Below are 26,028 nucleotides of genomic sequence, written 5' to 3'. Positions count from 1 at the left end.
GACACAAGCAGGAACCCTTAAGAGTGAGAGACAGTGGGTTAGCTTTGAAGAGGTGATGCTCCACCCTTGAGACAGCTGAGAGGAATAAAATGATAAAAAGAATGACTTAAGTAAAATCATCTGCCATACAAGATTGGACCACTAGTGCATAAAGTGGTATTCTGCCTTTTGAGCAGCCTATGCCTAATGCTTCGGATAATACACCTAGCCAACTGTACAATGCAGTACATGGAGGGAAAGCTCCTATCCTTATACTTGTGGCTATGAGTTGAAATCACATTAATAGGTAATATTGGCTTGTATCATCCACAGTGAAAAAAATCCAGAGGAAATAACTCTCTAGCCTCTAATAAAGGAACAATTCTTACTTTGAAGCACCCTTGATAACATCAGTCAGCATGTCTCTAACCCTGCAGGAGAGACAAAAAGTAAAGTTAGCACATTATACTTTACATTGCAGCATGAACTTGGCCATTTTCCCTCTAGTCCTCCAATTGACCACTCTATGTTAGCAAACATCACATCCAATACTTATTTTATAAAACTTAGTGTAAACTAGTAAAAACTGTCACATACCATCTTACATTTTTCACATCCTTAAATCCATTAAAGCTGTCCTCTAAAAAGGCTCTTATCTGATTTTATACCACATTGTGGAAAATACAAGTTCATGCAACAGCCATAAATCTGATCATCTAGCTATTGCAGATAGCTTTCCAGGTTGCTGTTCTATGCCCCAGCCTAATAAAATGTAAATATTCTACAATGGAGAACTATAACAATTTATCCAACATTTATTATACTTCAGAACATAACTATGTGTGGTTAAGCTATCAGGTGGTGCAATAGTCTAAATGTATTGAAATGAAAGCTACAGGGTCATTTAGAATACATTCTATGTTACTGTGTTCAATTTACAACACATTATTTGACTTCATTTGTTTAGTTTTGCATTCATATCCAGAGGATGAGCTGCCATAAATCTTTTATACTGACAAGTTTTTTTTAATATATAAATCCCATACACCACAATTTAAAATATGAAGTAGTAAATCTTATCTAGGACTGTCATCCAACCCAAAAAGATATCTATCCTTCAATGAAATTTCTACAACACATAATAAAATGTTTGAAATTATAGCTATAAAACAAAGTGTACAGGTCACTCATACTTTAAAAAATAAAATCAATGTTTCATTTTAAGCACAATATTTGTTTTTGCACAGTCACTAAAAAAACCCACCTAAGTTGAAAGCATTTACACTGAATGGCATAACCATTAATGGAAAACTTCAATATAATGGTGCAAAAATGCATTAAAACAGTAAAATTCTGTATTGACCTCTCCACTGTAGCAAACGTCAAGGTTAGATTTCAGGATGGGCAATACTGATAAATACCTAATAGGTCCTCTGAGTGTTGGCCCCTCCTTTTATCCTAACCTGATCCTGTAAGGTGCACAGCACCCTCAAATCCCTTTTAAGTCAATGGGAACTGAGGGTATTCAGCACCTTGCAGGACTGAGCCCATGAGGAAGGGCCTGGAGAGACTCTTAACCTTACAACTGGGCACCCACTTCCTTTGCTGACTTAGCACTTACATCTGCACAAATTTAAATCAGTTTTTAAAAAATTGTTTAATTTAACAGTTGAGCAATTACAAACATTGGGGAGAGGAGGCTAAGGCAGATTTTGTTGGTCCTCTGACCTAAAAAGCAATTTTGCAAGAATGTCTTCTACTTCCACCCTAACTCAGAAGTTCTAGGAGAGCAGACGCTTTTCTCTTTATACCTATTGGGATACAGAGGATCAAATACAGTGCCATTGGCAAAAATCTCCTTCAAGAGAAGAGGGAATCAGGCCTATTTTACCTACCATATACTCAGTGCTTAGTTGAATAAAATAACTGAGAAATTACATTTTCCTTATTGAATATGACTTTATACCAACTCAACGTTTAATTTATTTTAAGGATCATCCTGACTGTGTGTATGTGAATGTGTACAAAAACATATAAAATACAGAGAGAGAGAGAGAAATAGAGACATCTATAATAAACATACATGACTAAATCTTCTGTTGTAAAAGCAACATAGCTCCATTGACTTCAATGGAACTAAACTAATATACACCAGCTGAAGATCTGGATGAGAGTACACATCTTTAAAAACACACACACACACACACACACACAAAAACACATCCTTAAGTTTTATAACGTACCCATCATCACAGTATCTGAGAATGCACCCCCAATCTCCCTTCTCCAAGACTGTCTTTACAAGAAATTAAGTACTTGTGGCACCTTAGAGACGAACAAATTTATTTGAGCATAAGCTTTCGTGAGCTACAGCTCACTTCACTGGATGCATGCAGTGGAAAATACAGTGGGGAGATTTTATGTACACAGAGAACATGAAACAATGGGTGTTACCTTTTGTAGTGATAATCAAGGTGGGCCATTTCCAGCAGCTGATGAGCACAAGTTCTTGTCAACTGCTGAAAATGGCCTACCTTGATTATCACTACAAAAGGTGGTGCTGTTTGTTTTTCTCTCCCCTGCTGGTAATAGCTCACCTTACCTGATCACTCTCCTTACAGTGTATATGGTAACACCCATTGTTTCATGTTCTCTGTGTATATAAAATCTCCCCACTGTATTTTCCACTGCATGCATCCGATGAAGTGAGCTGTAGCTCACGAAAACTTATGCTCAAATAAATTTGTTAGACTCTAAGGTGCCACAAGTACTCCTTTTCTTTTTTCGGATACAGACTAACACAGCTGCTACTCTGAAACCTGTGAATGTAAGCCTTGACATGATATAAAGTCATACTCAATAAAGACAGCATAATTTTTGTCCCTGTTATTCAATTATGCACTGAGCAAAAGGTTTTCATATAACAGGATATAAAATAATTGCAGTTTTCAATTCCTTCCAGCTACTGTCACTACTGGATTCCATAAACTGCAAAGGGTTAGCTACCTGTAAATATAAGCAGCCTTACCTACACTCTCTTCTCTCCATCTTTTAAAAAATTAGAGCTCATATCTGTAAAATTAGAGATCATATCTGTTTTTTCTCATTAGCACTCATACTGATGATTAAACTTGCAACATTAAAGCCTTTGAAGTATCCCCGCCCTTTTGGCCCCTCACTTGCAGTTACAAGTGATGAGGAGCAGACAGTCATTCTCTTACCAGAGCCAGGCTGTAAATTGTTTGTACTGCACCTCTTCAGGATCCTCTTTTCCATGTTTTAACTGCATCTCCAGCTCTGCCTGTCTCCCCTGCAGAATCACAACATAAATCAGAAGGAGATCTTGCATGGGTAATAATCCTGAGATTTCTGTGGGGGAACACTTGGGTAACAAATGTAAACTCTCCCTTGAGATCCATATCATGACTGGACCTAATTGTTCTTGATACTATATCCCATTGTAATATACAAGGTCTTAAGTGAAAGAACTGCAATTTTTGATTCTGGGAAGAGTGGAGTGGTTACTACAGATGGAAATAATCGCTCCAGCTTCCTAATGATGGAAGGAATCTTATTCCCTTGTAACAAAGAAGGATTGACAAACTTGTATCCCACAGGGAAGAAGATTTGGAAACCAACTACCTCAAAGGTACAATCGCAGCAAAACCTATTGTTTTCTTAATGCATCATTTAAAGCAGAATTTCTCAACCTTTTACTTGCTATGACTGTCCTCTTTGCAATCCTTTATGCCAGTTCTACCTGTGCCTCAAAGGATGTGCTGTTGAACTCACCACAGTGGTTTATGGGATGCTTTTGTGATCTGAGAAGGACTGATTGGAAGGTGTTAAGCAAATCTGTTTAGTAGGAGACTGAGAATGGGGGTCTAGGTTTAGCTTCTACCCCCAAGGCAACCACTGATTTTATTAAGTCTTGATGGAAAAATATGAGCACAAGCACTGTTTTTCAAACATTCAACATCTTTACGTGGGATAATCATGAAAGCTTGAGAATACAAGAGAGTAATCTCTGCAAAATCCAAATGTCATTCACAAAATGTGAATCAGGGCTTGTCTACACAAAGAGTTAGTGCATGGCAAGCCACAGTGTGACTCTTCAGTGCACTAGCTTGCCACATACTAACTGACCATGTGGACTCTGCTGCTGCTGCGCACTAGAACTTCCACAGTGAGCTTAAAAGGGGAGTACATCAAAGCACACCATGGAACTTCTAGTGCACAACAACAGAGTCCATAATATGTTCTGACCCACTTCCATTTCAAGAACACTGTGAAATTGTTAGTGTGTGGCAGCAAGGTCACATGGCCAGCTAGTTTGCTGTAGATTCACATTCTGTCTTACTATGCACTAAAACTCGATACACACAAGCACTAAGCCCAAATAAAGAAATCTCATCATAGTAGTTAGAGACAGGACCAGGACTCCTATGTTCCATTCTCAGCTCTGCCACTGATTCTCTATGACCCAGATTCAGTAGAGCATCTAAACACATCCTTAACTTTAAGCACGTTCTTAAGCCCATTCCAATTTCACAAGGCACCTAAGCATGTGTTTGTACACATTGCTAAGTTCAGGCCTGTATGACCGTAGTCATGGTGGGTATATCTACACTGCAGCTGTGAGCGTGCCTCCCAGCCCCAATAAATAGACTCGAACTAGTGGGGCTTGAGCCAATGTACTGAAAATAGTGAAATGGACATTGCTGCACCAATGGAGGCTCAGGCTAGCCACTCGAGTGCAAGCTCACCTGACCCCCTGGGTCCGAGCTTGGGTGGCTAGCCTGAGTCTCCGCCAGCGCAGCAACGTTCACACTGCTATTTTTAGCACACTAGTCTGCTAGTAGAAGATTGTCTGCCTGGGCTGGAAGGTGCGCTCCCAGCTACAGGGTAGATATACCTTTAAGGCTCAACCCTGCAAGGCACTTAAGCATGTACAAAGAATCATAGAATATCAGGGTTGGAAGGGACCTCAGGAGGCCATCTACTCCAACGCCCTGCTCAAAGCAGGACCAATCCCCAATTTTTGCCCCAGATCCCTAAATGGCCCCCTCAAGGACTGAACTCTCAACCCTGGGTTTAGCAGGCCAATGCTCAAACCACTGAGCTATCCCTCCCTACATACTCTCAATGAAATCAATAGGACTTTCAGGTACTTAAAGTAAAACACATACTTAAGTGTTTTGCTAGATTGGGTATAGAGTGCTCAGCACCTTGCAGGACTGAGCCTTTAGGCTCTCTTTGCCTCAGTCCTCAATCTGTAAAATGGGTATATAACTCCCTCACTTACTCATAGGCATACTGAACTACTTATTTGTGTGACCTAACTAACTTATATTTGTAAAGAACTTTGACATCATCAGATGAAAAGTGCTACAGAAGCATAAGGTATAATTATTATTCTAGTATCTGAAAAGAGGAGCAAGTAAATACATGGGAGCAGACTTCAAAGGTACAATGATATGCTTCAGTGCTCTAGTAAATGACAGAAAATCCTAGAGAGGATTTCAGAAGCAGAGCTGGTAAAAGCTGTTCTTCTCACGAAATCTTAGTGTTCAAGGTAGACGGATGAAAGAGGAGGATAACAAAATATAGGCAACAAGTACCACTCTCTATCGTTAAGACCTAAATTACTATTTAAAAAGTAGGTTTGCTAGTTCTGTTTTGTAACAAAGCTGTGTTTAAATCTGACATTTTGCTGCTCACTAAAAAGTGATTTGCTTTGAAAATGGTATCTCTAGTGGTCTCTCATCGTGTATAAATTCTGTTACATTATCTCCCCAAAGAGGATACTTCCATGAAACCTTTTTTTTTTTTTGCTCAGACTGTGAAAGTGTCCAGTATCACTTGACATACATGGGGAGAAAACATGAATCATCCCTGATAGCAGGACAAAGCCAACCATACATTGCTTTTGACAGAGAAGCTATTTATTGCTACAATTTTATAGATTGGAACCTCTGTGGTCTGGAAATCAGGCTGCGTAATCTCACTGGAACAGATTCTCTGGTCAAATTTCCAGTACTTCCTGCTTTGGGGTGGGTCAGAAATACTGCCAGTATATTCTCTCTCTTTTTGTATGACAGCATTTCTCTTTCTAGTCCTGACTGAAACAAGGGAGTACAAAGAGAAAGGGGGGGGGGTGTGTGTGTGGAGAAAAAAGACTTATATGAAACATTTTTTTTTTTTTTTGGAGGGGGAGCTCAGGTTTTTTTCTATCCACCACATTGCTCCACTCTCCAGTATTTTCATACAATTCCTTTCAGTAATGAATAATTGATTAAAATTCAAGGTCAGAGCCCAAATTCTAAAAGTGACACACAGTCTGAACCATTGACTCCAGTGGGACTCTGAACAGGAGTTAAGGATAGGAGTGTCAATTCTTGAGCAAGAACCAGACCTGTGTGAAATTTGCCTTCATCAGACACTGGCTGTGGCTGAACTCTTATCAACCTTTAACTTGAAGACTTGCCTTACGTTTATTTAATTTTCTTGCATTCAAGTTAAAATGCAGAGTCTTTTTTAAAAAAGTTGATATTTGCAGGAAAGTCCTTGATGGTAAAACTCAAAATACACTAAACACCAAACAACTCAAATTACCTGTAAAACTGCATGGTACGTTCTACTCATAAATCCCAGCCAGCACTGAGGAAGAAGGAGAGAGCGGTGCCATTCAGAAGGCTGGATGCTAACCTGCATGACATACCAAACAGGACTTAAGTTATATTAGAATTAATTTAACAAGAATGTGATTTATTATGCTCAAATAAATTTGTTAGTCTCTAAGGTGCCACAAGTACTCCTTTTCTTTTTGCGAATACAGACTAACACGGCTGCTACTCTAAAACATATCCATCACTAGTATTTTAAGAATAAAGACATATGATTTTTTTTGTACTGTACTTAACTGTCCGAAGAAAAATAAAACACTAAAGCTAAAGACAATCTATCTAACTGAAAGGGTATTTGAAAGTTTTTGAATAGAATGGTATTAAGTTTAATGGGTCAAACTCTGCTTTCAACCACATAACTGAAATGCCACTGAATTCAATTACAATGCTTTACAAGCATAAGACAATATCCTTATGCTCAGAAGAGTTTACAAATTAATGAGTTGATCCTACAAACAGCCAAGTACAATGCTCACTGCTATGATTAGTTTACAGCAGCACTTAGATACTACGCTGATGGATGCTATTTCAATATTCAAATGCTACTGAATTGATAAATTGATCCCAGTGAGGTCAGTGCATTATTCACAGTAGGAAGCACTACACTTAGTAGCGTTGGCAGGTTTGGGCCCTAAACTAAACACATAACAAACAGGGGATGCAACAGAAAAGAGTGTGATTTAGTTTGTCTTTATTTGCAATTGTAGTTTGGCTTGACAGTTCCAAATTTGTTTTTTTCTTTAAATTCAAGTTCTATTTTAGAAGAGCTATGTTACACACAAGAACAAAAGTAAATGACAAAAACGGAGATTAGTTGTGTCAGGTTAATCAAAGTAGTGAGTTTTAAAGAGGGATGGAAGGTGGGGTTATTAGTCAAGATAGCTGCATTGGGGCAACAGAGTAGATTTGGACCCAATTTTTATGGACAAGCATTTTTTTAAACAAAGGAATGTATCTATGAAATATTCTAGCTTTAAACGCAGACTGTAAATTTCACAGCTGAAATCAAGACAAGATAAGTGGTCTTAACAACAACATCTTCATTTTCTACCCATTGGTAAATTGTTATCCGGCTGTTCATCTCCACAGAGCCTGCCTCTGTTAACCATTCATGCAGTTTAACAACAGTTTATTTACTAAAGCTGTTGTACTGCACCAGAAAGTAGCAAGCTACACTGTAATGGGACTGCTCAAGTGTTTAGAACTAAGCGTATGCCTAAGTGCTTTGATGGATCAGGGCCTAAATTTACAGAATCATGAGCTCCAACCATAGGTGAAATATAGCAAAGAAAAATTCTTGCCAAAGAAACTGAAATAATTTAATTACGTTGGGTTATCACTGAAAGCAACTAAATATCAAGACCCAAAATCCACAAGGACCTCAAAATCTGTAACAGAAAAAAAAACCTGACAAGGTTTTGCAATACACAAATACAAGGTTCTGGAGTTTGAGTAATAAAAAATCCCCTGACAAATGTATGCTTGCAGAAGATAAAGAAATGTTAACGTTAAAGAATCAGAGTGCCCTCCAGCCCACCCCTCAATAGATTAAATGGTAGAAAAGAGTAACACATACATACACAAACACGAAGAGAAATAAAAATGAAGGATTGTTAATTATAAGATTAAGAGCTTTGAAAGCTTTTTTTTTTTTTTTTTAAGAGATTCTAATTATGGATAGTAAATGAGTATAGTTCAGGTAACATTTAGTCAAGACTTTGCCTGACCTGAGTGTGTTTTTGCCAATTCTTTTTGATACAGATTGCTGATTTGTTTAAATTTGTATTGTTGCTGGCAAGAGAAATAATGTATCATATTGGAAGTAGTAAGTAAGAAGTACTCATACAAGTAATGATAATTAACCCTCCCACCTTTTTCTGGATTACACAGGATAACATGACCCAGAAACATCAAAACCAACGGGAAAAATGCAGAAGTTGCATAACTGAAGCTTGGACATGAGTAATGTAAGGGTTACATTTAAAAAAAAAAAAAACAAGTGATGATATGCTAAAAGCCAGCTGGATAAAGATTAAATAATTTGTAATATGAAGATTTATAAGGATCCAAGTGAACATGGGCTCAAACTGGAGAAGCACTGCACCAGAAACTGAAGGATGGGACTGAAGGACCAGACAAGGAGATCAGGGGAGGCGATGACGGCCATCATGGAAGGACTTCTCAGTGCTCTTTAATGTGGTAACTTGGGCCCATTTACCTATTCTGTCTTGTCTGTCATTATTTGTCTGTCTTAAATTTATGTCCAAACACTAAGGAATAATAATTATGTCTGAAATTGTATAAATAAAGGCAAAAATTAATTAAGCCTAAATTGGGTTTACTTGTGACTCAGTTTCCCATCCTACATACCCAATCATCAAGACCCTTAGACTCCTTTGAATGACATTTTTAATAAAAATGAACGTTAAAGAAATTTTGGTTTGTTACAATTTACAGGTTTATAGAAATGAGTTTACTAAACAAGCAGATAAAATACTAAAAACTAAATATTTTTCTCTCTCTGTTTAGCACCTTAATTATAACAACATTTTATTAAAAGAAGATGGAGGCTCACAGTTTGATTCCCTCACTACCCCCTTTTCAACAGCAGTATTTTCAGGCCCACAACAAAAGCAAGCTCTGTAATTTAAATGACTGCTGTGCATTGTTATATCTCTCAATATTCCATGGTGGTCAGAAAAAATTAATTTTTGTTGTTGCTAGTGTCCAATTATGTCTACTGTCTGCCTTTACCAAAAACATAAAAAACTGTCATGACAGCCATTGGAGTCCACTGGAAACAAATTATTTAATATCAAAGGTTTCCAGGGTAATACATTTTTAATAAAGGAAAAAGAAACATGTCAGGTTGGGTGAGACGGGATATATTTCCATATCCACTTTTTAAGGTCTATACTTTTCACTTTTAAATTAAAAGAACATGCCAGATTCTCTGTTACACATACCAACACCACTCTCGTCATACCTAGTCTAAGGCTTACCTACAGTAAACAACGCTGTGAGGCTTAATCCCAGAAGGTTATTGCTACTCTTTCTGCTTACAGACTGTAGCCACTGCTCAACATGAAAAGCATTCCAAAGCTCTATGAACCCAAACACCTCCTTTCTACTATTAGCACATCCATTGGTCTTCTCCTTGCCTTTGGTATGGAAAGCATAACCGAGGTAAGTACCTGAGTTCAACATCATCACCACTTTTCTTCTCGCGTCCCTGAAGTTATCCTTGATTCTTTTGTATCTCCCTTGTCTTATGTCATTAGTTCCCTCATGGACTACAAAAAGGGGATGTTATTCTTCATTTTTATTTCTTTTTTAGATCATTAAAAACAATGCCCACACAAAAGCTGAGTGTCTTGCCAATAATCAGACTTACAGTAACCACTGGCAAAATTAATATTAAAACACAAATAAATTAACACCAACAGCCAGCAGTTTTAAATAACCAAATGGAGATAACAAAAGAGGAAAAACTCCAGAAAAGCCTCTGACCCCCAAAACATACCCTCATTCTTCCCCCAAACCCTATCAAAAAACAATGTCCTACCTCAGTATTAATAAAGATGCTGTTTGCCTGTATTGTCACATCTCTGATCTTGTCCCTTCCTAATCAGAGGATCACCAATCAGTCTAGTTTATCTTTTCTTCTCCAGTGGCTCTCTTTAAATAATTATTTATTTTGAGTTCTGGCTTAGCTGATGTCTGTCTTTAGTCTCTTTTCAATATGATCCCCTTCAAATTCTTCATACAGAAAGAGAGAACAGCTATTTCCTTCCATGTTAATATTTTCTTCCATCATCTTCCTCCACCTTGATCTCATTAGTGGTCTCAGTCTGCTGCATCTTTGTGATTTATCCTGTTCAACTTCCCTGGTTCCCCCTAATTTCAACAGCAGTCCTTCCACCTTGTCTTCTAGTGTAGAAATCAGCTTATTTAGGCCTGCTTGATCCTGTGCTGATCGAAGCAAAAGGGGAAATCCAAACTGACTTAAATGAGAGTAAGAGCAGGCCTTTATAAATTTCCATGTCTTCATGGAGGAGGAACAGGAATGCTGTTCGTAATGTGCTTTGATATGTTTGAATCAAAAGCACTACTGAAGCATACAGAATTAATCAGCAGAATATAGTGCCTTGCAACCATAAATCATCTTTCTGCATCAGCATCATGTCATCAGAGTTTTCTGAATAAAGTTGCTTGAAGAGTATTCAGTGAAAAAAACCCACCATATACTGGATTTTTTGCAAAAAAATCCGTGAAGCTGTCTTTGCTTTGTGGCTATATTCTGTATTTAAAAATATTCAGTATACATTACTTTGAATAACTCTCAATCTCTGTTAAGAATCTGCAAGAGAGTCAGGGCTGATGTTCTTTACTCTTGCTCAGAAGTTGGACACTCAAGTCAAATGGCTTTGTTTCTGTTCCCTCGCTTGATGACCATAGCTTTTTATGAAGAGCCCCGGTGGATTTAATACACTCAACATTGGATGTACAATCCTGATGACCTCTGAAACATTGTGTATTTATAAGTACTAACAGGCCTGGATGATGTTGGATCAAACTAGAGCCCCAATACTAGCAAATTCTTTGTGAATATGTAATTTTTGTATTCGACCATGGAACAGGTCTTTTGGAGCCCCTGCAAGAGATCATGGAGCTCTGCCACATCCTGCCCCAGTGGTGTTCTTAGGAGAAGGTCTGCCAAGCCAGGCAGCCTGATGTTTTGGAGGAGAATTCCAAGCTTAGATTCAGCAGGAGCTAAGGTAGACACTACCAGCAGGGAGATAGCTAACTACATGCAGCTCAGTCTATTTAGGCTTAACACCTTAAAATAAGGGTGTTTTTTCTGTCAGATGAGACACAAAGAGGTTGTGCAAGGAGCTCTGGGAAAATACAGGAGGAGCTACTCTCTATGGATTTGTACTTTTCTGGGTTTGTATTTTTTTAGTTAAATATTTGTAAAAGTGAGAGGCAAGAATGCAGCTACAGAATTCCGTAAAACTGGTGTCAATTTGGGTAAAACCAGAAGTCATAAAATAAAACCCAAGCCAGAGAGGGGATTTGGATACATTTTCTCTCTCAGCATTTGCCTTCACCCTGCTATGGGCAATCCTTTGTCAACAGTGTTCGTTCATCCACTGCAAATACATAGGCAGCAGAGAGCACACGTGACATTTTATGAGAATAGCAAAATAAACCCTATTAATTTTGTACATTTCTTGGCATTATGCACTTAGGATATGCACTCAGACAAACACAAACACCTACAAGATCTCTATCAAGCGTTCTTACAATTACAATACCCACCTGCTGAAGAGAAGAAACAGATTAACAGAGCCAGAAGAGTACCCAGAAGTCACCTACAGGACAGGCCCAACAAGGAAAGTAACAGAATGCCACTAGCCGTCACCTTCAGCCCCCCAACTAAAACCTCTCTAGTGCATCAAAGATCTACAACCTATCCTGAAGGACGATCCCTCACTCTCACAGATCTTGGGAGACAGGCCAGTCCTTGCTTACAGACAGCCCCCCAACCTGAAGAAAATACTCACCAGCAACCACACACCACACAACAGAACCACTAATCCAGGAATCTATCCTTGCAACAAAGCCCATTGCCAACTCTGTCCACATATCTCTTCGAGGGACACCAACATAGGGCCTAATCACATCAGCCACACTATCAGAGGCTCGTTCACCTGCACATATACCAATGTGATATAGGCCATCATGTGCCAGCAATGCCCCTCTGCCATGTACATTGGCCAAACCAAACAGTCTCTACGCAAAAGAATAAATGGACACAAATCAGACGTCAAGAATTATAACGTTCAAAAACCAGTTGGAGAACACTTCAACCTCCCTAGACACTCAATTACAGACCTACAATTCGCAACTATTCAACAAAATAACTTCAAAAACAGACTCAAATGAGAAACAGCAGAACTGGAATTAATCTGCAAACTGGACACCATTAAATTAGGCTTGAATAAAGACCGGGAGTGGATGAGTCATTACACTAACTAAAAACTATTTCCCCATGATAATTTTCCCCCTATTGTTACTCACACCTTCTTGTCAACTGTTTGAAATGGGCCATCCTTATTATCACTACAAAAGTTTTTTTTCTCCTGCTGATAATAGCCCACTTTAATCAATTGGTCTCGTATCTATCTATCTATCTATCTATCTTCCTACTGTATTTTCCACTGCATGCATCTGATGAAGTGGGCTTTAGCCCAGAAAAGCTTATGCTCAAATAAATTTGTTAGTCTCTAAGGTGCCACAAGTAATCCTCATTCCTTCTTAGGATAATACTGTTACAATGGCTAATTTGAGGCCTAAAACTGTGATCATGTCACTTTAAAGAAAATATTAGGGATCCTGTTTACCTCGATAGAAATTAAGCTTAGCAGAGATTTGGGAGTCAGGAATCATGGGTACCACAGGTTGTGTGTGTGACCTTGAGCAAGTCACCTAGGCCTTAGTTTAACAAAGAACATGACCCCATGCCTAGCTTTAAGCACATGCTTAAGTGTCCTTCCTGAATGTGGATACTTTCCTGAATCAGAGACTAACTGCTTTTCTGAATAAGAACATACATAAGAACGTTCTTAAATCCAACTGAACTCATGGGGACCTACATAAATATTTTAATGCTTTACTGAACTAAGGCCTTAACTGTTTTGTGGCCCAGTTTCTCCATCAGTAAAATAGGGACTCTATTATTCCTAGGTAGAACTCTCTCTCTTTTTCTTTCTACATATTATATTTGGAAATAAACATCCAAAGGTAAGGCTGCAACGCCATCCATAATGCAGATTACTGAATATTGCTGCAGAAATGGGTCCCATGCAGCTTAGTCCAACTGTAGGAACAGGGACTAAAAAGCACATAAATGGCACAATGTCTAGGCACAAAAGGGCACACGAGAACTAGTTTGGGCTATTGTTATGAATTTTCCCACCTTTATATATCCAAAATATAACTCCTAATGTTACAGGACATTAGGCTGCATACACCCTTTTAATTATGTGATTATACTAAAACAAAACCAGCACAAAAATGAGCACAGGGTGATCTTCCCTGTGTTTCACAAAGACACATTTCATCATGGTACAACTGAAGAGCTTACTTAGATTGTAAATTTTTTGGAGTAGGGACTGTTTGTCATTATGTGTCTGTGCATGGTGCCTAAAGCATCATCATCATTTAGTATCTGTATTGTGATGGTGCCTAGGGGTAGAGTCCGGTGTGGGACTTTTTAAAATCCCGCTCTCATCCACTCCCGCTATTATGGCAGTGAGTCCTGCAGGACCTGTAGGATCCTAGTCCTGCTGCAGGGCTCCACAGTAGTCCCGCACAGGGCTCGATCTAGGAGCCCCAGTCATGGACCAGGACCTCATTGTGCTAGGTGCTGTACAAACACAACCGAAAGGTGGTCCCTGCTTCAAAGAACTTACAATCTAAGTGGGGCCCCAATCCTCACTGCAACTTGTAGCAATATCACAATACAAATAATCATAATAATAGATAATAATGCTAAAGAATTTGGTTCTAATAGGCCTTCTTTGTTTTAAAGACACTCCAGCAATCAGGAATTAAGATGTCACTGTTCACTATACTTTTGTACCAAAAGAAGACTGCTTTAGATACCATTTATATGTAACAAACACAGTCCACTTCATCTCCATTAAGGAAATAAAAGAACAGTAGCTGGGTAAATGCTTAACAGCTTTAATGCATCTAACCCAAAGCATACATTTACAGAACCATCAAAACATATGGGCCATGATGTGAACATATGTGACTATTCCTACGGATTCATTTTCATAATAAAGACAAGTGAAGCCTAAAAGGGATTATTCCCTGTAAGCCCATCATAGATAATGACTCCAAACTGCTGAAACAGTAGCAGGTAATTATTGGCCAGTCTAGCCCAAGTGATAGCGATAAACTTTAAGAGATTTCTTGCACAATACAAGCCCAGATGCATGGTGAGGTGGGCCCTTTAAAAATAATAAAGTAGACACACATGATTTAAGTGACCTTTGACCAACGTGACTACAGTAACTCAAATGTTCTTTCAAAGGCACACTGCCAAGCTTCCTTTACCAAACAATAAAACAGTGCTCAAACACTTGCGGGGGGAGAGACAAGCTGCTCCTTCAAGTCACTAGCGACCAGTAAAGGGCAATACGATACTTCAAACACGCCACTGTTTATTGAAGGCATGTTCTGCTTCCCATGAGAAACCAGCTCAAATAATGTGCGGGAAAAAAATACCCCTGCATCTTAATCTATTCTTGTTGACAGATATTATACCTGCATCCAATGCCTTAGCTAGGATAGCATCTAGGAGACAAACAATAACAGCCTAGTCCCTTAAGATTTAATAGGAAATTACCATTGTGCTATTGTTATAGTGACATTTAAACTGCAGCTAAAAACAGTTGTTTTTTTTTTAAACTTGTTTTTGTTTTATAGATACTTGAGCACATGGAACGATTTACATAATATTCCTCCTCCTCGGATACACAGCCTATACCTTTTTCTCAGATATGCACACACACACACACAGAGCAGAACCTCTTTAATCTATACATTGGATAAGTCTCACTACAAACTTGGTGGCCTCAAGCCCCACTTTTCATCACAAATTCGGAGCTTGGTTTTCAAAAAAACACACATGCAAAAATACAAATGTAATTACACAACTTATTTTCCACATACAATCACTGCAATCCCCCAAGTAAATATTCACAGTGGTGAGCCCAGAATAAGTCCCTAGAAAGTGACAAACCTGAGTGTGCCATTGTGGTCATTACACTGATAATCTCTAATCCTTAATCAATTAGATGACCACAGGGTGCTCTTTGGTTCATCTTTTCAATAAAGGATCAAATAAATTAGTATTTGCTGCCTCCAAATTAACCCTGATTTTAAGTCTTTTCAATAATGTTAGCTAAGGGCTGTGTCCTTGGAGGTTCTATAATGTGAGTAGCATGCTTAGACTCTAAGCACTTGCTTTAGTAAAATACTACAGTTATTTTGAATAAGAGAGTCACATGACATAGAGAAAACAGAGAAAGTTCCTGGTAGAGTCCTGCAGCTTCCCAAATATCCACTTTATATCTGCAGATACTAATTTTGTATCCATGCAGGGCTCTATGTATATACTGTATGCTCTCCAGGGAAGAGACTGTCTATTACTCTGGGTTTGTACAGTCCCTAACATAATGTTTCCCTGTTCTTGCTTGGCCCCTGGGCACTACCATAATACACACAAAACAATAATTATAGTATGCACATACACACAAATGATATGGCTTAGATTTTGAAAAGTGACAAATGGCACCTCACTTTCATTGTGTGCATGTATTATACATATTGGTCCCTAAGGTATGGTCCATCCTTTGCAGTGAACGAGGCAGAAAAAATAGTATCTGATAATCTAATTAAAGACTGTATCATAATGCATACGCACAAAGGGGCCTTAAGTTTGCACAGGCAAGGGAAGGTTACTCACCTTGTACAGTAACAGAGGATCTTCGAGATGTGTGTCCATGTGGATGCTCCACTTCACGTGTCGGTGCGTCCCAGCGCTGCTGATCACAGATTTATGTAGCACGGGTCTCACGGTGCTGTTGGTGCCGCATGTAGTGCACACAATCCGAGCCCTCCAGTTCCTTTTATACCGCAGAGTCCCTACTGAGACCTCTGAAGCAGAGGAGAGGAGGGCGGGTAGTGGAGCATCCGCGGGGACACACATCTCGAAGAACCTCGGTTACTGCACAAGGTGAGTAACTTTCCCTTCTTCGAGTGCTGTCCCTGTGGGTGCTCCAATTCAGGTGACTGTAGAGCAGGGCCTTTCAGAGAGATAGGGGGACTTCAGGTTCTTTTGAGTCATTGAAGTAAGCACTGAGAGGCCCACTGTGGTGTCAGCCCTGGAGACATGAGTGATTGCATAGTGCTCAGCAAACATGTGGATGAAGGCTCAAGGGACCACTTTACAAATCTCTAGTATTGCAACATTATTTAGGAATGCTATTGAAGTTGAAACTGATCAAGTAGAATGTGCTCTAATGTGTTCAGGTGGTTCTGTATTCCGGATACAATAGCACATCTGAATGCATGTGGAGATCCATTTAGACAATCTGAGTGGATATAGCGTCTCCTTCCAAGCGCTCAGTAGTAGAGATGAAAAGTCTAGGGGATTTCCAGAAAGTCCTTTCAAGGTAAAACGCCAGCACATGCCTAACGTCCAATGTGTGCACGGTGGCCTCTGTTGGAGTCCCATGAGGTTTAGGGTAGAATGTAGGGAGATGGATTGGTTGGTTCATATACAAAGTTGAAGTTACTTTTTTTAGGAATTTAGGGTGTGGATGTAGTATGACCTTGTCTTTGAAGAATACTGTGTTTGGAGGATCAGCTATGTGCGCCCCAATCTCGCTCACCCAGCTGGCAGAAGTAATAGTGACCAGAAAAGCCACTTTCATAGATAAATGTAGCAAGGAGCAGGTGGCTAATGGTTCAAACGGTGGTCTGGTGAGGTATTTCAGAACCAGGTTGAGGTCCCATGCCGGGGTACAACCCCAAACTTCTGGGTAAACGTTAAGGAGACTCTTGAGGGACTGTTGTGCTGAGACAGCAGATCCAGATGATGAGCGAGAGCTCACAGAGCGCATATTGCCATGTGCATCGGGTAAGGGTACCATGCTTGTCTGGGCCATGTCAAGACTATGAGGATAACCTTGGCCCTGTCTGTTCGCATCTTGTGTATCACACGTGATATCAGCAGAATCAGTGGAAATGCACACGAGTTGCGCCTCCCATTTGATGAGGAAGGCGTCCCCCAGTGATCGTAGTCCCAGTCCCGCTCGCGTACAGAACGCTGCGCACGTGCGGTTCGTCGGGGATGCAAACAAGTCAATAATGGGAATGCCCCATTGAAGATTGATCTCAGAACCTTGCCATTCATGTACCATTTGTGGTCTTGGGAGAAGTACCTGCTGAGTGTGTCCGCCATCGCATTCTGATGGCTGGGTAGGTAGGATGCCGAGATGTTTATGTTGTGTTGTATGCACCAGTTCCATAGCTTCGGTGCATAGCGAGCGTGAACAAGCTCCTCCTTGGTGGCTGATGTAAAACATGCATTCAATATAGTCAGTCAGCATGCAAATGGACTTGTTCTTTATAGGAGGTAGGAAATGGCTGCAGGCATTGTGGACTGCATGTAGCGTTAGTAAGTTGATGTGTAACTGAGTCTCCACCGGAGACCATTTGCCTTGAATCGTGTGTTGATTCATATGTGTGCCCCAACCTATCAGTGAGGCACTTGTGGTGATCACAATCGATGGGGGTTCCTTTTGAAATGGGATGCCCATACAAACGTTTTGTGGTCTTGTCCACCATTGTAAAGAGTCCAGGACACTGGGTGATACTGTGAGTCATTTGTGTAGGCTGTATTTGCTGGGTATGTATACCATGCTTAACCAGCCTTGTAGGCACCGCATATGTAGTCTTGTGTATCATACCACGAACGTTGTAGCTGCCATGTGTCCTAGTAGTTGCAGGACAGTACAAGCCTATATTTGGGGGCTGGCTCATACCTTGGAGATAAGGTTTGTGAGAGTTGTGAATCCGGCTGGGGGCAGGGATGCCTTGGCTTCCATGGCATTGAGGTGTGCCCCCATCAAGTCCAGTTGTTCAACCGGGATTACAGTCGATTTCCATTCGTTTATTTGTAACCCTAGCTCCTGGAAGAGTGTAATAGTGGTCTGGACTGTGTCCATTGTTTCTTGTAGAGTTGGGCCTTTGAGAAGGCGATTGTCCAAGTAGGGGAAGTTCATAATTCCCTGTTGGAGTAGATGTGCCGCTACCACAGCTAGGCTTTTGGAGAAAACTCTTGGTGGAGTGGATAGGCCGAATTGTAGTACTCTGTACTGGAAGTGTTCCTGTCCTACCATGAAATGCAGAAATTTCCTGTGAGCAGGATGAATGGTGATATGGAAATAAGCATCTTGGAGGTGGAGGGCTGAAAACCTGTCCCCCTGTTGCAGTGCTGGGAGAATCGTGCCCAATGTGACGATTTTGAACTTTTGGGAGCGTACAAACCTGTTGAGCTTCCTTGGGTCCAGGATAGGTCTCCATCCCCCATTCTTCTTCTGGGTCAGGAAATAATGGGAGTAGAATCCCTTCCCTTTGAATTGTGATGGAACTCGTTCCACAGCCACTAGTTGTAGAAGATGATCGACTTCTTGTCGTAACAGGTGATCGTGAGAATGGCCCCTGAAGGAGGACAGAGAAGAGGGTAGGGTAGGTGGTCGGGAGGTAAAGGGGATGGTATATCCCGACCTACTTCTAAAACACATTAGTCCGATGTTATTGAGGCCCAGATGTGATAAAAAGGGTGAAGCTGATGACCAAAAATTGGAGATGGGTCAGGCATAGGTGCTGTCTTGTGAGGGAAGTCAAACCCTTGACCAACTTTTCAAAATTGTGGTTTTGGAGGAGCCAATTGGGAAGTGGGTGCCTGTGACTGGGGTGTTTGTTGACACTGTGAGCATTGCCGTTGACTGTTGTAAGGCTGATGTCGTTGCAGATTGCTAGATGATCCTCTGAGTCTCTGATACAGCTGGTACCTCCTTCTCTTCATAGGTGGGATATAAATCCCCAAAGTGTGGAGTGTGGCCCCAGAGTCCTTCATCGAATGAAACACCTCATAATTTTTTTTGAGAAAAGCTTTTCTCGATCAAAAGGTAGGTCTTCTACTTTTGTTTGGAGTTCCTTGGGTATACCCGCGGCCTGTAGCCAGGATGCCCAGCACATTACTACCACTGTGGCCGTGGTTCTGGCTGCCATATCCATGGTGTCTAGTGACGCCTGTAGGACTGTTTTGGCTATCAGATGACCCTCATTGATGATGGCTTGAAATTGTGCCTGTTTCTCCTCTGGGAGCTCTGCTGCGAACAAGCTACATTTGCTGTAGTTATCATAGTCATATTTTGCTAACAATGCAGAATAATTGGCCACTCTGAATTGTAGGATGCCTGAAGAGTACACTTTACATCCAAACAGGTCTTGTGCTCTTTCTCTTGTGGTTTTGATTTAAGGAGTTGGGGGGCGAATGTGCAAAGAGAAAGTCTGCCCCTTTTGAGGGTACGTAGTACTTTCTATCCACTCTTTTGCACATTGGCAGTATTGAGGCTGGTGTCTGCCAAACAGTCTCTGCAGGATCCAAGATGGCATCGCTGATGGGAAGAGCGATTTTGGAGGTAGATGATGGTTGTAGTATTTGTATCAGGACGTGCTGTTTTGTCTGCACCTCCTCTAGCTGGATGTCCTGGCTGTGAGCGACCTGCTTAAACAGTCCTGAAATTGCTTGAAATTGTCCGCCGAAGCTGGTGGTGGGGGCATAATAGCCTCATCTGGAGAGGAAGGAGGATTGTGATCAGGAGACGTGGTTTCTTGGTCTGTGCCAGTTCCTGTGTCCTCTCCTACATCCTGAGCTTCTATGGGCTGCGGTGTGGGAGACATAGGGTTAGAGCAAAGTTTGCGTCTGTGCGCTGTGGAAGGCCTGGAATGTGGACTCCTGTAAGATGCCCAGGGTTCCTAATGTGCCCATGTCATGGAGAAGACCATGGGGGGTACATCCACTGTGATCCGCACCATGGTTGAGTCGTCTGGTGGTATCTTGGTCCCATATGGCTCCACGGTGTTCAGTGTGCTTTTGGTGAGGAGTGGTGTGGTGAGACGGTGTTTTGCTCCTACACCTCCTCCTCGTCTTTGCTGGAAGATTGTGCAATGTCATGAGAGCTGTTAGGATCTTCTCTGTAACCTGTTGGGCAGCCCTCGGTACCAAATATCGGGGAGTGCAGTGCCAACGATATCACCAAGTCTTTCTGGTGTAGCAGAGACTGTGTCGGTGCCGATGTCTGGGCCACCGGTGCTGCAGGGTCAGCTCTCACCAGTGCTGGCATTGGTGCCATCCGATGCTGTGAATGTTTAGTTGGTGCTGACTTGTTTTTGTCCACCCATGCCGACTGCGCTGTCAGGAGATGCTCGGTGCCGAGTCCCGTGCCAGTGAACTTGGTGCCATGGAGGAGGCACGTCTTTGTCTGTGCCTGGACTCAGTCTCCTTCACTCAGACCTCAGCGGTGCCACAGGTGCTAGAGCATCATAGGTGCTCACCTGAGCATATGTTGGCACCGGGGGTAGTGATCTGGTAGGAGATTGCCTTTGTTTCCTCAGTGCTCTCTGAGGAGAAAAGTCTTTTTTGGTCTTTCAGAGGGTCTGTCTCCTTTCCCATTTGGTGGAGTTCCCAGAGAGGCAGTCTGCTTGTCTGACTCTGGTTGGAGGGATTTTTCCATTAAAATCATTTTTAGCCGCAGATCCCTTTCCCGTCAGGCTCTGGCTTTCAAACTGCTGCAGTAGGGGCATTTTGGGGGGATATGCCCCTCACCCAGACAGCTTACATACGAGTGCCTGTCTGAAACAGGCATAGCTTTGAGGCAGGAGCCGCACCATTTGAAGCCTGGAGAACCAGGCATCTTAACGGGTAACCATCCCCTGAGAGGAAGTAGTTAATGAAATAAAACTTTTTTTTTTTCAAATAAACTAACACTAACGCTAACTATAACTTTTTATCTAACTAACACTGCCCCAGAGCTCAGTCTTCAGCCGAGGACAGTTGAGAAGGAACTGGAGGGCTTGGGTCGTGCGCATGTTACATGCAGCACTGCAAGGTGACCTGCGCAGTCACTCCTGTTGTAAATCTCCGATCAGCAGTGCTGGGACGCACCAACACCTGAAGTGGAACACCCACAGGAACAGCTCTCGAAGAACTACCTTAATTAGGCATTGCCTAACTTTTGAGTGCTTAATTTTTCAACCTTAATGTTTTTAAAGTACTTTTTTATGGATGATTTCATAAGGTTTTTTACTAAAACAAACTGAAAAAACCAAAATCTATCATGTGACATCACACTGACATCCACAGGGGTCATCAGCAGGTTTGGACCAGTTAGATCCACTGAGCAGATGTCTGACGCTTGAGCTAATGGAGTAACTCAGTGGTGACCAACCTTATTACACAGGAGGGCCACATAAACCTAAGCACAACCTTGTGTGGGCCACACACATTCTACTTATTTTAATAATATTTTAAAGTCACCACTATTGATTTATATTTTAAGTTCAGCTTGTTTTGTATGTATTTAGAGATGTTTCTATGTACGCTATTCTTTATTTACACAGTTGTGTAAACTAAAATGATGTAAACATGACGACAAAATGCTAAAGAATCGGCCATTAGTATACTGTGTTGAAGCAGGCCACGGGCCTTACGAAATGCTCTGGTGGGTCTTGTATTGCCCCTGGGCCACAGCTTGGTAATACTGTTCTGCTCCTGCAACTCAGGCTGGAGCATGCTCAGTGCACGTGGCTTTTTGGAGAATTTAGCTGCCAAACTAGCAGCTTTCTATGTGTGAACTGAGATTCTTCAGAGCCTTAAAACTTGGTCAATTTTTTATGGAATGTCCCTGACCAATTGGCAACACCCCCAGCCAAACTGCAAGCCCTGCCTCCAAACATGGAGGAGCTAGATCTGCTCAACAAACAGTTTAAGCATTCTTTAAAATATGAGCACATTTTTTTCCCCCAATCTCATTCTTTAGAAACAATTTTAGCTGAAACTTAAAAAAAAAAAAAAAAAAAATCAGCCTGACACAAACACCTGGTATGGAAAATTTCAGCCAAAAGAGATGAAATTTGGTAAAGTTATAAACAACCGAAAACATGTTCTTGTAACAGAGAGTGTTGATCAGCCTTAACTATAGGTGGAGCTACCAACTTCACCTATAATTATAACTTCCAGTTATTTTTATGAGGGAGAATGGCTACTGCCAGTACAAGGGACAGAGGGAACAAGCATGGCAGTTCTGTCTTCTGAACCTTTATTTTGTGGTTGCATGAATAAAGAAATAGTTTTTGGCATTGTTCTGAAGGCACTTTTAAAATGTACACCTATCACTATATTGTTATCATTCCTAGAGGAGCTATTCTGGGCCCAGACTTAGATTTTTTACAAAAGATATTTTTATAATCATGTATGCTCTCCTGCTTGTCTAACACATGACAGAATAGATTTGTATAATTCTGACATTCTCATTTACGACCTGTGAAGAGAATCTTCACCCTAAGAAGCACATAATAAATCTCCCCAGGAATGCAAATTGATCATATTAACTCTTCTTTCTTTTATGAACTCAGAGAGACTCTAACACATGTCTGCTTGTGCTAGTAATGCTCAAACTGACATGAAAAATGGGAAACAAACGTTCATTTCCCAAGCTCCTGTCTAGCTACTTATTTGTTTTCCCAGTCTCTGCAGTTTCCAAAGATCAGTTTTCGTATCAACTGTAATGCCATAATTCTAAACTCCCTGTAAGATTTGATAACAAGCTCTTTCTTATTTTCTGTAATGATTAATTGGATGTTCATTTCTTGTACCTTTTCCAAAACCACACAAATTTAGATGTTACAGCTCCAGTTTACCAAAGTTCACTGCATAGGATCAGCCACATTAGCATAATATTCCAGGGAGTTGGAAACAATTAAAAGATATGCTGTGTTATTACTACTCTAACGAGGAGGCGGAGGTTACTCCCTATGGTGGAATCCCATAATTGTTGTTCAGACACACCAAAATACTAGAGCACTGTAGCCTGATTAGACACCACTATTGAGAGAAGGGGCAAAAGGAGAGTGTCAGTTTCAATTTACACCAACGATTTTCAGAGGGAGCATTTCAGCAAAGAGAGCATTTTATTAAATGTATTTACACGTTCTATTCATGTTAATTGTCCCTCACAGCAACTTTAGTTAATTATGGTGCATTAAAACATCACATAGCTTGTAACTAGTATTTCCTAATTAAAATAAGCAAATGTGACTCTGTGGGGAGCAGGGAGGAGAAAGCAGCACAACATTTCTGAAAAGGGAAGAAAAGCCGAGAATACTTACCTCATGAATGAGAGCTATTAACATCTGTTGGAAATTGCGCCCTCTGCTAGCCAGAAAACGACTGATAGGTTTGCCATCTTTGCCCATGTGGATTGGAAGGTCATAACATAACAACATGCCACCTTAAAAAAAACCCATATAAATGCATCAAGATAAAATACTGCTAAATAGGGCAAAAGAAAGAGTTTCATGCACAACAGCTGAATGCAAATTTTAAGAAAGATCATATTATGTTTTTAAAGTTACATTTTAAAATAAGAGTGATGCTGGCCAGCAGGGAAGAATATTCTGGAGTCACTTAATGATTCATACTTCCAATGCTGCTGGGTATTAGGACTCATCACTTACAGCAGGGGTCTCAAACATGCGGCCTGCTAAAATGCTGTCCTGAAAAAGTTTGGACTTAAGCATGTCCTGACATGCGGCCCGCTAAAATGCATGTACTAAAATCCTGTCCTGAAAAAGTTGGACTTAAGCACGTCCTGACAAGCTTTTCTGAATCAGGGCCAACACCACATTCAGAGAAAAACTACCATACATTTTGAAACATTAGTCCAGGGAGTGATGTGACCAATGGTAGGAGAAGCTCACCTGCAAGGCCAGGCTTCAGGCCTGGCTGCTTGTTCCTCTCATACATTTTCAGCATGAAGTTGGCAACCCCTGCTACGGTCTTTCCTTGATCCGAGCGCGTGGCCCCTCCTCTCAGTGCAGAATGATACACTCCGCGGGGCATGTTGGCCATCTCCTGTTTCACAAGTGACGCCACAAACTCTTCAAATGCTGGAGGAAGTGGGTAGAAGAAAAAAGTCAGGGGCTGAAGAGAGGCCAAAAAATCCCAACAAACCCAAAACCACAGCTTCAGGGCAGTTATGCTTAACAAAACTAGCAACTACACGTTCAGATGAAAGCTCCAAGGTCAGGGATTTAGAACGCCTGGCAAGTCTTCCTGACTCTATGTTCACCTCCACTCAAACTGCAGCTCAGGAAGCTCTGAATAAGTGATGTCAGATGCTCAAACTCAGAAGAAAAATAGCCTGAACTGTTCTCAGTGCTGTTGATCAATGTGGTCTTTGTTATGCCAATGACACAATGAAACTGAAAGAACGGACAGTCAGAAACTAAACTGACATTTACATTTGTCAATGTAAATAAAATGTTCCTCGTAAATGAGTTTTTTTCCTTATAGGCTTTTTCACCATAAAAAATAAACAACTGGTACTATAATTTCTCTAAACACAGTTGTAGGTACTGTTTATATGGTGGTATGCTCTCAAACTTGGGCTTTTTATGGTTTATCTGGGTTCAACAGTGTAAAGTAGTAATGCTATTGCTTGGTTGTGAAGTTAGATTACAGTAGCCCTTATGGTAGATGTGTGCAATGTTACTGCTTCCCAACATGAAGCCAACATTAGACCAGCACCTGGCAATGCTGATAGATTTAAGAGTCTGTTAGTGCTTTCATTATATGACCAAGTTTTAAAGATTTATAACAACTGTTTCACATTACTCTTGAAACTCTGGCGTATAAGTTCCCAAACCAGATGCAATGCTGGTTTCCTAGAAATTGGTGCACATATGGGTGGAAAGAGCATTTACCCACTCTTCTGAGATCCTGGCAATACCTGAGGTACCTTGGAACAAGTTAATGGAAAGACATCTTATCCTGGAACTTCCTTACTTTGGTCATTTTCAGTTAGTACCCATTATTTTAGCAGCATTTCCTTCTTTTTAATTTCTTATTTCATTAACAGTATAAACATGAGAAAAAGACTGCAAAATGTCATAAAAGAGAGCCCTGTTTTAGAGATAAATATGTACCTAGGCATCTGCAGCTGGGTGTCTGTCCATGGCTACACAGTCTAATCATTATTGCAATGTCTCCCCATAGATTTCTTTAAATTCCAAGCTTTTTAAAAAAAAACTGGTTATAACAACTTGTTGCTTTCAAAATGCCTATCAATGAGTTCACTATTTCTAATCACAATGGCAAATAAATGCACCTAATGATCCAGAATGCCAGGCATAAACCAAACAGGGAAACCTAGCTGAACTTCATGAAAGACCACCTGATTCTGAAGCAAATGATAATGCATCATACTTTAAGGGCTGGTACAAATCTGAAGAAAAACAGGCAACCACCACTGAAGGTATTATGAACCAAAATACTGACCTATCTTCTGTATATCCATCTACCACTGAATAAGAAAAAAAGGGATTCAACTGCTGTCCTTTAAAATGCACATATATCACATTGTGTCGTATGGGATGAACTTTTTTTTCTTTTTTAAAGGTACTCATTTCTAGACTGCATATGACACCCACC

General features: G+C 40.7%; 1 protein-coding gene across 4 annotated transcripts in view; it reads right to left on the bottom strand.

The window, feature by feature from the left end:
* FOCAD (focadhesin) overlaps window positions 1-26,028 on the bottom strand; it is a 199,783-nt gene that overhangs the window by 50,729 nt on the left and 123,026 nt on the right. For all 4 annotated transcript variants that reach the window (XM_084627726.1, XM_084627728.1, XM_084627727.1 and 1 more), the window contains 5 exons: window positions 24,297-24,485; window positions 23,706-23,827; window positions 6,595-6,687; window positions 3,201-3,289; window positions 369-410 (listed from right to left, as the gene is read on the bottom strand). In XM_084627726.1, coding sequence (XP_084483852.1) covers window positions 369-410; window positions 3,201-3,289; window positions 6,595-6,687; window positions 23,706-23,827; window positions 24,297-24,485 — 535 coding nt within the window. The remainder of the gene's footprint in view (window positions 1-368; window positions 411-3,200; window positions 3,290-6,594; window positions 6,688-23,705; window positions 23,828-24,296; window positions 24,486-26,028) is intronic.

This window comes from Lepidochelys olivacea, assembly GCF_965140295.1.
Source record: "Lepidochelys olivacea isolate rLepOli2 genome assembly, chromosome: 5".
In the NCBI taxonomy this organism is placed as follows: Eukaryota; Metazoa; Chordata; order Testudines; family Cheloniidae; genus Lepidochelys; species Lepidochelys olivacea.
The sequence above is the reverse complement of the archived record's forward strand: the minus strand, read 5'-3'. Positions and strand labels throughout refer to the sequence as shown.